Raw genomic sequence first — 13,289 nt, 5'->3', positions numbered from 1 at the left:
ACGCAGATGAGAAAGTAGAAAAAGCCTATGAGTAAATAGAAGAAGTATTGATGAAAGTTTAAGACCAGGACAATATAATCATTACGGGTGACTGGAATGCAGTAGTCGGTGAAAACAAAGAGAAAATGTAACTGAAAATTTCAGCTTAGGAGAAAGGAATGCGAAAAGTAGACGATTAGTTCAGTTCTGCAAAAGCCATAATCTGACTGTAACGAACACTCTCTTCGAACAACCACTAGGAAGAAGATAAAAATGGACAGGACCAGTAGACAAAGAAAGATACCAAATAGACTATATACTGGTCTGACAAGCGTTTAGAAATCAAGTAAAGAACAGTAAGAGTTAACCAGGTGCAGACGTTGATCCAGATCTTAATTTAGTTTTGATAAAGAGCGAACTTCGACTAAAGAAGAAAAGAGTTTTAGAACCAATCAAAACATGGAACACAATCAAGCTAAGAAAATATGGAAACACGAAAAGGGAATTTGCAACTGCAACAGATAAAGAGATGTCTAAGGAATTTTTAGCGGGTGAAGACGTGAACTTGAAATGGGAAGCCATGAAAGCAAGGATTATAAAAGCAGCACAAATCGAAATTTCACTAAGAGTACAGAGCAGTTTTAAAGTAAAACCACACAAAACTTCGATTATGAAGCCATGGAAGAAGATAATTAGCATGCACTGAAAAAAAGCCTAGAATTTGAGAGAATCCTTGGATAATATATTTTTGATGGGAACACCATGCCAAGACTAGTGTGCAACGTCCTGGGATCTCTTAAAAGATGACTAAAACACCCATGTTCAGTATAGTACCGCACGTCCCCATATGAATGTAGAATTTATATCTTGCGACATGAATCACCTTCTTAAATACCGGTGCTTCTCTAATCGTGCTTTAACAATAATACTACAGTGCGAGGTCCTTTGCAATCCAGACTTGGTACGGTATTTCCACAAAAAAACATATTATACAAAAGTCCCTTAGATAGTAGATTGTTTGTTCTCAGTATGAATAAATGATCCTTCACGCTGTTTCTAACTTGTAACCGAATAGTGTGAAGAATCTTAGTGTAAAAACAAAATTGTTTTCTGCAAAGAGTGAAATAAGGCAGGGAACTGGTCGTGCTTTGGACAGATTTATCGTGCTATTCTGTCGGACGCATAATTATCCTGCAACGTCATGTAATTGGCAACTACTATGTGACCATTCTCTTGATAGGGACATTGAATGGTGTAAATTTTGTTCATCAATTTGATGTCGTTTGTCTAGACGGCCAAGTTCTTGTACACATAGTACACACCATACGAATCTGGTTTTCTGAGCACTACAACGAAGTCTCAGGTTACTTATTCACTTCACAACTATCCGGTCTGAACATTATTTAGTGAATGTGGTAAGCTTTGGAGACAAAGTTTGGAGCCCGCTAATCACCTCAATGTCTGTTAATGATCCTTTCCACAGGTTTACAAGAAGAACAGCATAGAATTTCCTTCAATGCTATACTGCATCTCTATTTATTTATTCCGAGAAGACTACGAACTGTCATTCAAACCAGGACATATCAGTCAAGGTAATGTGTATTTTCGTTTCTTTCTAGATTTTGTACATCCCTATAGGCACAAGATGGACAATTTATCGGGAAATACTCATGTAACATTTAAATAACTAGATAGAAAATTATGAAATTATGCTCCGTACTAAGACCAGCGGATGAACGTTGTTTCCCATACGTTGTTTCCCATACGCTCTACCACCAGACTAACAGCGTTGCCAAAATGAGATAAAATTTGTCATTTTCAAAGCCACTACCACACGTTATTATAACTGGCAAATCCACATGCGAAATACAATAATAATAATGTGTAGCCAAGCGTGCTAGCGGTACTTGCTAGTAACGGAAGTCGCAGCGGAAGCTCAGTGGTAGAGCGTTCACCTCTGATGCATGGGGTCCTGAGTTCAAACCCTTCTCCCGCCAAGTGAAGTTTGTGGTGGACAAACACCGTGTGAATGGGATTCCTCGGGGTTCTCCCGTTTTCTACCACTTTCTTCATTCTATTATTTCATTCATTTCTCAGCATCACGTCTACTTTAGCTTAGCCGGCATAACTGTGGGACGTAAAACTCAAAAATTTCATTTCATTTTTTCCACATGTGAATCGAAAACAGAGAGTAGTACCCGTATTTTTCATTGTTGCTAAGTACGTACGTCACAGAGCTACATATTTCGCAGACCTCTACAATAGTAAAATAGTGGCTGCATCACTTGAACGTTTCCGTCTCTGATTGGCTGAAAGACGTTACGAGAGCTGATCACATGTTATAATCTCATAGATATCAAAACCGTCTTGATTTGAGAAAGGATACCTTGGCCCAGCCTATATATTTTGGAAAAGATACATAGGATAACGAACTTAAATCTTAGCAATTGCCAAACTTCAAAATCTGGTATGGTGGCATAGAACCTCTGAAGCTCTGATGTTTGATGGTGAATCTCGTTACCTTTCATGGATAAACAAATACCAAAAATGGAACTTAGGAAGTTTCAGAACTATTCTCTCTTCTCTTATAAAGGTTTATTACCTAACAAGGTTATATAGGGGAAAACAGGGATCCATTCTCTTTCATAGGGCATGGGTACAATGACGCACCCTCTTAAAGTTTGAGAGCGATATATTGGACTACCCGTCCGAAACTTGGAAATGGCCGAATTATAAAATTTTGGTACGGTAATATAGGTCGTGTATATGTAGCGAATCGCAGTTTCCCGATGCGGGTAACAGAGAGCGCCACTCTATGCAGCCAGTGCCGCAAGCACTGGTAGATGCGAGAAGGTAATGACAGGTGTGAGTAACTTTGTTGGGCAAGAGTTAGTTGAAGTGAAAGGTTGGGCGAAGTGAGACACGTTTGGCGCTTTTGTTCCGAAATAGACACAATTGAAGCATCCGAGGAACGGCAGAAGCAGAAGAGAGGCAAGAGAAAGAAAAATCGTGAATTCTGGCAAGGAAATGTTTGAAGTTTGACATTGAGAGCACTAAAATGATCGAAAAACTCTACAAATCACGTTTGTTTTGAGTTTTATTTATTTATTTATTTTTATTTATTTATTTATTTATTTTTTTTTTTTGATAATGTTGCCATGACTTTCACTAAAACATATTCAATTTAGAGCGTGTATAATAGGATAATTCGGTAAGGGGTGGAAGTCGTAAAAATTTTTTGAGGTAGTTTTAGGTTGAAAGTAATATTTTGGGTCAATAACAATCCATTTTGGATCAAGAGCCGATTTCATTATCTTACTAGGGAAGACCCTTTGTAATAATTTGCGGTAGTGTCATTCCAAAGTAACTTATATCGGGTTGAAAATATAGTTGATCAATTGGTATTGCGGAGTATGACAGACAATGTCCTCCTCCCAACATTTCCATCCTGCGAAATTCCCGCGTTTTCTACCTAATAATTTTAAACGATTTATAAATATAAATTTCTCTGGAAGTTTACGGATAAATGGTCCACTTTGTATATACATGAATTTATGTATTCTGACAAAGAAAATTAATTTCTCAAACATGAATATTCATAATAAATCTATTTTTGAAATAAGATAACAATATTGTGTATACATGTGAAAAACTATTACATGTGAAATATTTCGTGAGCCAGGTAATAGGCATGGGCGCCCGAAGGGGGGACAGGGTGGGGTCCGAGGCCTCCCTTGGCTCACGAAAATGTATTAAATTTCTTAAGATTTTCGTGACGCAAATAAAAAAAATGCCAAACGTAATATAGCAACCAGGGATTTGAGCCTTCCCCTAGAAAATTTTCTTCGGGCGCCCATGATAATAGCTTACCTCCTTTTTACTTCTCGTGTAGAAAGTAACCGACTTAAAGTATCGAACTCCATCAAATCTGAAAGTCATTTCTATATAATTATTAAAAGATGACTCTGAATTCCATCCAATCCAACGATTCTCTGAAAAAAAAATAATTGAAATGTTTTATATTTAGATGCTATTGATGGGTAAAAAACTAAAAAAAATGAGATGTTTATTCTTTTTTTAGTTTAGAGAAAAATCGAGGAGAAAGTGACCATAGCAGTAAAGTGAATAGAGTTAACGTTAATGATATGTGGCAACAAAACATGGTCGGCGCTGATCTTACAAAGCCCCTACATAGGTAATATTGAGTCTGGGGCTGAAGAAGAAGTTGGCGTACAGAGGAAAAAAGTGGACTATTAAATGCAGTGAGCACGGCAGACAAGGTGAGTACATTTGTCGCCCTTTTGTTGGTATTACACCTATAATATGGAACAGTAATAAACTAGGGCAATTCTTTCCTGAAGTAATCGTGTTGTACCCAATAGTTCCACAGCAGCGATGAGGCGATATTAGGTACGCGTGTATTTAGATATGTCTCAATATACTGCCAATATAAAGCTACAAAATATGTTTTGAAAAAAAAAATAAGACAAGGTAGTGTGAAGTAATTAACATATTTTGGGGTGATGTGAATAGTCGTGTTAAGCATTCCATGTATACAATATGAACCAAAGAAATACGTATTTATATCTAACTATTTATTGTCGGTCCTCCAAACCACAGTTTCGTATAGGAGAAACCTGGGTTCAAAACCTCTTGAAAACTCAAATATTGTGCTCTTTCTTCTAAGATGAAACAGCTCAATGATACGGAGACGATACTTTAGACATGGTCATGGGTTGGCATATCTATTAGCTTCTTAAGTATTTCTACGACAATAGCTTATGTATCATTAAGTCATGTAGGTGTTCTTCGTTAGCTGTATACTCATTACATAGCAATTTATATTTTATTATTTACATTCTTCTCACCCTTCACTGCATATGTATATTCACAATAATTTACCTTGCATGATTCATTTCTTTCTGTGCACGTTACTTGAGACACGATATAAACTAGACTTGTATTTTCAAAATGCAGAAGGTCTATCCTATTCATATATAATTGTCAATCAGCCATGCCATTATTTCTGTGTAAGATTTTGTCACTTTCATGCTTACTATGTTCACCTCCCCCTGAATTACTCAATGTTCTTTTCTTGATAAAATGAACATCAATTTCATTTTAACACACTTTATCTCTCCTTCTTTCTTTCTTTTTTTCTTCATTTTTTTTATCAGCCTAGGCCAGGGGTCTCAACCGAATTCTTATCACGAACCCCATTTTATCACATCCGCTTGCTAGCAAGCCCCTTATAGTTTCAGATTTCTAATAAGCTTCTGCGGAATTTTTAATACGCCTATTGAAGAGATCTCACGATATCCATCTATTTCTATAACAATCAAATCCATTTCTTGTGTATAGTGGATACAGTAACTTCCCTAACAGTGGAGTGGATTAAAACCAAATTTGGTTTTGGTCATTTATATTACAAATATCGAATCCGATCCGTCATACTGTTTGAAAATGGAGGTCGTTTGAAATTTTTAAAACTTCATAGGGACTATCTCCCTTAATTTTCGGTCATATGATACGAAAAATAAGAGATTTCTAATTTTGGTTAAAAGAAACTTGGACACTTGTTTCAAAAAGTTATTTAGTATTTAAATGATTTGATAATGTCCGTCAGGAAGATTGAACCGGGCATTAAAATCACACCATACTCAGCTTCCAATTTTAATTATATTTCAATATGCAAGTTTTGTTGCATTTGTATTTTTCTGGTATTTCAACATGCAGTTCTCATTAGTTTCATATCGTACCCCTTTCATTTAAATTGATTTTTAAACAACTCTGTATCTGTTGGAAAATGTTTCCTAGATCTATTATTTGTTGTTTTTAACAGTAGGTATAAAAACAAAAAAACATGCCTATCAGAACAAAATTGAGAATAATGTTTTAAAATATTTTTCGGTATTAGATTCTAATTATATTTATCTCTTCCCCTTATGTTCTCGATCCCCAGATTGAGAAACTCTGGCCTAGGCTATATTTACAATCTCAATAATAATCTATCCATATTTATTTATTTATGATTTCTTTTACATGGCAAAGTTAAGACTCTCCAACCTTCTCTTAGCCCTTAACCAAATGCATACATCGTTTTTCTTAAAAGCAAAATAAATACAATAAATATAAATAATTACAAAAGAAAAGTATTTTCACTATGTAAAAATGAATATGCTGCTTAAGCAAAAAATAATTAAAACTACTAAATATAAAATGGAGAAGAAACAAAACAAAAGATATCTCTGTGGGAACAATACGATTCATAATAAAAATAACATAGAGAAACATGAATTAAATATCATATATAGCGGTACTAGAAATATACAGGGTGTTTCAAAAGTCCCCTACTACCCCGTACGGATGTATTTATATCGAACTTGATGTAGGAAATATATAATAGGGCTAGGTGTATACCTTTTGGATGATGGTTCGCGGACGGCCGCCATCTTAAATTTCATTTTTTTAAATTTCAAACGATAGGTGGATCACGTGGTAGATTACGTTAGGCTAGAATTTGCTCAGGATGTCAAATCTGAAATCAGATTTCATCCGATTTGGTGAGAAGTTATGAACAACGATAATTGATGTTTACCTGTTACACAATGTGATCCACATGTGCTCCACACGTGACACAGGGTGACACTGCGGATGACGCTAATTGAAATCGGCTGCTACTACACGGAGCAGCCCAGAGTTTGACGATCTGGATGCGTTCCTCAGTTGTTAACAGCATGGTTCACCACCTACAGAAAGAGGAATAATCACTAAATAAACAGGAATAACTTCTCACCAAATAAAGATACATGGAAGCTGATTTCAGATTTGACATCCTGAGCAAATTCTAGCCTAAGGTCATCTATCACGTGATCCACCTATCGTTTGAAATAAAAGAAAAATTGAAATTCAAGATCTCGGCCGTTAGCAAACCATCATCCAAAAGGTGTACCATTAGCTCTATTGTATATTTCATACATCAAATTCAATATAAATATATCAGTACGGATTTTAAAATCTTTGGTAAAGGGACTTTTGAAACACCTTTTGTGTATATATGCTGTAGAAATTAACAACGGGCCACTAATATCTTTATCTTTTCTTAAGGGAAGGAAATTCACAGATTTTATTTTTAATTTGGCAACTGTTGAAGCATTATGTATTACTGGAGGTAAACTGTTCCAAAATGCGTGTAGTACTACTGTGAAGGATTTGGAGTATGAACCCTATTGTGATTAGGGAAGAAATTATCTCGTGATCTAGTGCTCCTACTCTGAAAATCCGAAAAAAATATAAGAATCTACCTGCTAGATACGATGGTTCTGACGTAGTAAGTACTTTGTACAACAGGATAAGGTTATTTAAACTTGTTCTTTCTATTAGAGACAGCCATGAGAGTTTTTGTTTAAAATGGTGCCTATGTTAGCTGTAATTTAATTGAAACAAAATTCATTCTCGCACTCTTTCCAAGCGCTTTGATTGATTATCGTGAGATGAGAATAGACTGATTGGCAGTTGTCAAGATGTGGAAACGCGAGTGAGTAACTTCACAAGTTGGATCTTTATAGATATCGATAAGAATTTTGGTAGCCGATTTAATGTATGCAAGACACCAACCTCTCTTTTATAAGCTTCATTTGTTTTATCTGACCAAGAGAGATTTTGACTTACTATGACTCCCAAATTTTTGACAGTTGTGGAAGAATGAAATAAAATATTGGATATCTTTATATTTGTCGGCTGATAGGTACTAATAGAAGAGAGAATTCTTGGGGAGCCAATTAAGATGTATTAGGATTTTATTGCATTCAGTTTTAACCGTGAGCCGTAGACTAGTCGCTGATTCTTTCTAAATCGCTATTTATTTTGTCAATCGTACTGTTAATATCTTGTTGCAGAAAAGAGGCATATATAATTGAAAATAGTCGCGTAAATGTCACATTTACTATATGAGAATATGGTTAATGATTTTAAAATATTATATTCCTTTATATATTAAAAAATGAAAACACAAATAAAGAATTGACACGAGTTGAACTCCATTTCATCCGTATTATATCTATTTGTATCTTATGAAACTGTATTGTGTTCAATTTTTCTGAACGAGTTCACCAGCGAAAGCTGATGGTCTGCCACTCTTCTCTTCGTCATGAGTCTTGGTTACACACTTCTAAATAAACAAATCCATTCACGAACAACTCCTTCACTCATCGCATTTGGTCCGTACATGGTACAAAGTTCCCGATGTATAGCTGCTGCCAAATATTGTTTTGTCGTAAGAAAGCGTATAGCAACGCGCAAATCGCACTTGGCGGCGTTTTTCTATTGCAGCACACATTTTGAGATGCTACAAAAGTGAAACTAATGCTCAGACAATCTTCACTCTACCACGGCTGGATGCAGACTGATCTACCGCGCACCTCTGCGCAAGGATGGTAGCGCTTCTTTCACTGCTTCACGCACAGTGACTTTCCGAATGCACCTCGTATATTAGTATCTAATTACATTATCTGCCTTATTTATTAATGAATATATTGTAAGTAGTATATGCGTTATTTTAAGGAGAAACCAATATCAATAGATACAATGTCGTATCCAGTAAATAAATGAATAAGTAAATACTATAGTCCAGGAAAGTACAAACTACCAAGTTAGTGCATGAGATTGACAACTAAGGACATATATTTTTTTTCAACTCGATAATAATACATTTTCTTTAATTTTCTCAGAAAACACCCATGCGTATGAAAACTCTAACACGCCATTTTGTTCAATTCAATGTAAATCTATTGATTCTTGCATATATTATTGTTCGACATCACACTTAAATTTAAAATAGAATAAAATATAAGATTTAATCATAGTTTTGGGAGATAGACTTTTATGTTATGAACTATACAGGGTGGTAAGAAACCATTTGAACAAACTTCGGGAGCTGATTCCTGACACCGAGACAAGCAGAAAATCCTCTTCAACTTTGGTCAGTGAGGGATAGTTTCGTCGATATAAGGTGCCGAAAGCATGGGGAAAATGAACTTCAGAGGGCTTTAATTCAAAGAAAATACAACGTAGAGAGTGCGGTTTAGAACATGACACTTGAAGTCATACCTACTCGATTGAAAAATATGTTTCAAACCTCCGCAAGATGTGTGTGAGGGACCTTCCAAAGGAACGTAGGTATCTCCTATAACCTGGCAAGTAACCTCTACGTTCCTTTGGAGAATACCTCACACACGAATCTATTTTTCTGAGAATATAGACCCTATAATATATATCTCATAGTAAAATACCACAGTTTACACTCCAATGATAATAATGAATTCCAATTTTTCTTAATCAACTGTTCTTTTTAATATAAGATATATTAAAAGCATGTCCACTGTTGCCAAAGATGACAAATAGAAAAAAAAAAGATATTTGAGTCAATAATTCTGATGACGGCTTACTTGCACTATCATTAATGTACAAATATTTTCCTAATAAAGAGGAATCGAAGAGGTGATATTTCGGAATCTATATAAAGAACAACAAATGTAACGACGTTTGACGGACAACTCCCCCTAGACGCCTCCTCACATTTTCACACTTGAAAAGTGAAGTAGTACAAGCAATCAAAGACATGCCAAGGAGAAACGCCACTGGAGACGACAACATACCAGTAGATTTGCGCAACGGATTAGAAGACAATGCAATCAAAGTACTGACTTCACTTATTAACAAGATCTACCTGAGTGGAGAATGACCAAAGGATTTTCTTGATGTTACAATGATTGCATTGCCTTAAAAAAAGCAAGCAAAGAAGTGCAGCAAGCACAGAACCATTAGTCTTATTTCCCACATTGGAAAGATTATTGTACCCATACTGAACAGGCGGCTGGAAAGTACGATGAAAGAGATATTAGAAGAAGATCAGTTTGAATTCCGGAAAGCAAAAGGCACGAGAAATGCTATTGGATTGATATGAAGGAATAGTTATGTTTGTGCTTCATCGACTGGCAAAAAGCTTTCAACCGTGTCAATTGGATGAAATCTTTGAAAATACTTAAAGAATAGTAGTTAACTCGAGAGATCGACGACTCATTCGAAACTTGTATACAGGACAACGAGTGAAGTTGCGCTTGAATGGAGAAACCAGTAGTGTGGTGATCGGAAGAGGAGTCAGACTAGCGTGTAATGTGTCAGCAAAATTATTCAACGTTTACTGTGAGTCTTCAACGAAGAAAGCATTAATGTGAATTGGAGATTTCAAGATTGGAGGGCAGATCATTACTAAGATCAGGTATGCAGATGATACGGTTCTTATAGCTAGAACCGAAGAAGGACTACAGGAGATGATTGACAAAAAAATTGATACCAGAAACCTATATGGAATGGAAATCAACATCGAAAAGTCCAAAGTCATGAGAATATCTCGAGGAAACGTGACCTTATGGGTCAGAGTAAGAGAAAGAGAACTTGAAGAGGTCGAGAATTTCAAGTATTTGGGAAGTATTTTGACAAGATACGCCTACTACACAAAAGATATCAGGTCAAGAATTGCTATAGCCAAAGAAGCATTCGACAAGAAAAGATCCCTCTTAACTAGCAAGCTCAATGTTGACATAGGAAAAAATTGTCAAGTATTATATCTGGAGCATTGGACTGTATGTTTCGGAGACTTGGACATTACGGAAGTTACAGAGTGACATATTTAGAGAGCTTCGAAATGTGGTGTTGGAGGAAGATGGAGAAGATAAAATGGATAGAGAGAGCAACAAACGGAGATGTTTTAAAGCAAATAGGAGAGAAGAGTTCTCTTCCAGCCAGTATCCTTCGTAGGAAGGCCAACTGAATTGGACATATCTTGCGAAGAAATGGTCTTCTTCATACTGCCATAGGAGGAAAGATGGAAGGAAAACGAGGAATAGGAAGAACACAACTGATCAATGATTTGAGAAACAGAAAATATTGGGAGTTAAAAGGGGAAGTTGAGGATCGAGAAACGTTAAAGAAACGTTTCCAGGCCTAAATCTAAAATTAAAAAAAAAAAACTCTTTAGTCCTGTAACCTGCCGGAAGGCAGAATACTTAATAATACTAGAGCGGCGACAATATATAGCATTGTTTATATGGTTATCTCTTAAACTTTGACCCTTGTCTAAATATGACATTTTGCAGCGATGAGACTTGTATATCAATCAACAAAATGACATACCTAAGAAAAAAGTATATATGTGTTGTGTTAGAGAAAATCGAAGATACGATTTTACGGTGTTAAAAGGTATGTTATCTTTGCTAACGATTAAGTTTCCTTTCTGCTTGACCAGATTGTTGATGTTTATTTTTTTTTATTCACAGAATTTCGTACAGCATTTAGTGAATTGACTGAAACTGAACAAAAGAAAAAAACAAATAAAATGAAATAAAAATAATAAAAAAATAAAGAAAATAAATATAAACAGAGAAGTTTCACCTCTGAATTTACAATGTTCTCTTTAGCTGAGTTCTTAAGTTATGTTCAGAAGTAAAAATTATTACATCCTGATAGCAATGTCTTGTTATCATGCGCTAGTGTATAAAACCAGGAATGTTTTACAAGGTGCGTCGTAAGTTAGGAAATGAAGAGGGTGAGTTCGTAGAGGAGAAACTCATATAAGTTAACACTGTTCAACAACGAAAATGTAAATTGAACAAAATCAGCTAATTCTTATTGATTTTGTGGTGCTGATCACGAATTTGAAAGTTATTTTCGAATATTAGCTCTACTTTTCGTTTTATAGGCATGTCTAATAATGCTTTAAAAATAAATATATTCGCTTCGTTTGGGGTAAAATGTTACATTGTTCCGGCAACACTGGAGAAACTATATGAATGCTTGGTTTCATTGTGTTCCTTATCTCAGTAGTGTTCTGCTATTTTTAGAAAAGTCAGGTTTAGTGCAGTTATCAGCGTTTTGGGTGTGACGTTTGTGTAGTGCGGGACATAAAAATACAACTACAAGTACGCAAAAATACTGGTATTTCGAATGTATAGTTTAAATAGTTGTCGGAACTATTTCAAGTGACATTTTGAGGATTTCAATAAACAAAATGCCGCGAAATTGTGTAAAGAGTGCGGATAGCTTCTGCTACGTGTGTGGGGAAGTGACATTTTCCTCACAAAAACAGACTATAACACCACTAATAAGAAAAGCCTATCAATATTACTTTGGTTGTAAAATTGGAGACCAAGATAAATCTTGGGCACCTCACATTGTGTGTAACACTTGAATTTGATTAATGGGAAGGGGCGCTCAATGCCTTTTGCAGTGCCCATGATTTGGAGGGAGCCAAGCGACCACATCAGAGACTGTTATTTTTGTATGGTTCCTTCAGTCAAGAAGGGAATTTCCACGAAGAAGAAGCTTGCCTTGATCTATCCTAACATTCCTTCTACAATGCGCCCTGTTCCACATGGAGAAGGACTACCTGTTCCTGACCCACCTAAAGAATACGATCTTTTTTCTGATGATGATCAAGAAGTTGAAGTTCCTGAATCAAGTACTTCGAAGGACCCTACGTTTGTTGTAGAAGAATCCCCATGTGAACCACATAGACTTACTCAAGAGGAACTAAGTGATCTAATCAGAGACTTGGACCTCTCGAAAAGCAAAGCCGAAATTTTAGCGTCACGCTTAAAGCAATGGAATTTATTGCAGGAAAAAGTAAATATTTCAGTGTATCGGAATAGGGAGAAGATGTTCACTTCATTTTTTACTATGGAAGACACACTTGTGGCATGCACAGATGTAAATGGTCTCATGAGGGCACTTAAAATTAATTACGAACCTACGGAGTGGAGGCTCTTTATAGATTCGTCCAAGGTGAGTTTAAAGGTAGTGCTTTTACATATTGGAAATGAACTTCCTTCAATTCCTGTAGGTTACGCAGTTCATATGAAGGAATCTTATGAAAACTTGAAACGTTTACTTCAAGCCATTAAATATTACGATTTTTAGTGGCTCATTTGTGGTGACCTTAAAGTAATAGCACTGTTACTAGGTATGCAGTTAGGGTATACAAAGTATTGTTGCTTTATATGTGAATGGGACAGTAGAGATCGTGAATCTCATTACCGCAAAAGTGATTGGAGTACCAGAGAAACTCTTCAGCCGGGAGTGAAAAATGTGCAGCATGAACCACTGGTAGATCGTAACTCGAACATGGTGAGCGTTTCCATCAAGATATTGCAGCCATGGAGAAGAGATATGAGAGAAAGTGGAGTTCTAACATATTGGCCGACTACTGTTGGACTATTGCAAGGGATGCTCCAGATGTAACCTACAAAAGGCAA

General features: G+C 35.9%; 1 protein-coding gene across 1 annotated transcript in view; it reads right to left on the bottom strand.

Moving 5' to 3' along the window:
• LOC145688830 (uncharacterized) overlaps window positions 1–13,289 on the bottom strand; it is a 76,983-nt gene that overhangs the window by 17,739 nt on the left and 45,955 nt on the right. The window contains exon 4 of the mRNA XM_081762998.1: window positions 3,850–3,971. Within this exon, the coding sequence (XP_081619124.1) occupies window positions 3,850–3,971 (122 nt within the window). The remainder of the gene's footprint in view (window positions 1–3,849; window positions 3,972–13,289) is intronic.

This window comes from Thermobia domestica, chromosome 7 (genome assembly GCF_964235325.1).
Source record: "Thermobia domestica chromosome 7, izTheDome1.hap1.1, whole genome shotgun sequence".
NCBI classification, from domain to species: domain Eukaryota; kingdom Metazoa; phylum Arthropoda; class Insecta; order Zygentoma; family Lepismatidae; genus Thermobia; species Thermobia domestica.
Note: the sequence above shows the minus strand (reverse complement) of the source record. Positions and strands in the feature narration are given on the sequence as shown.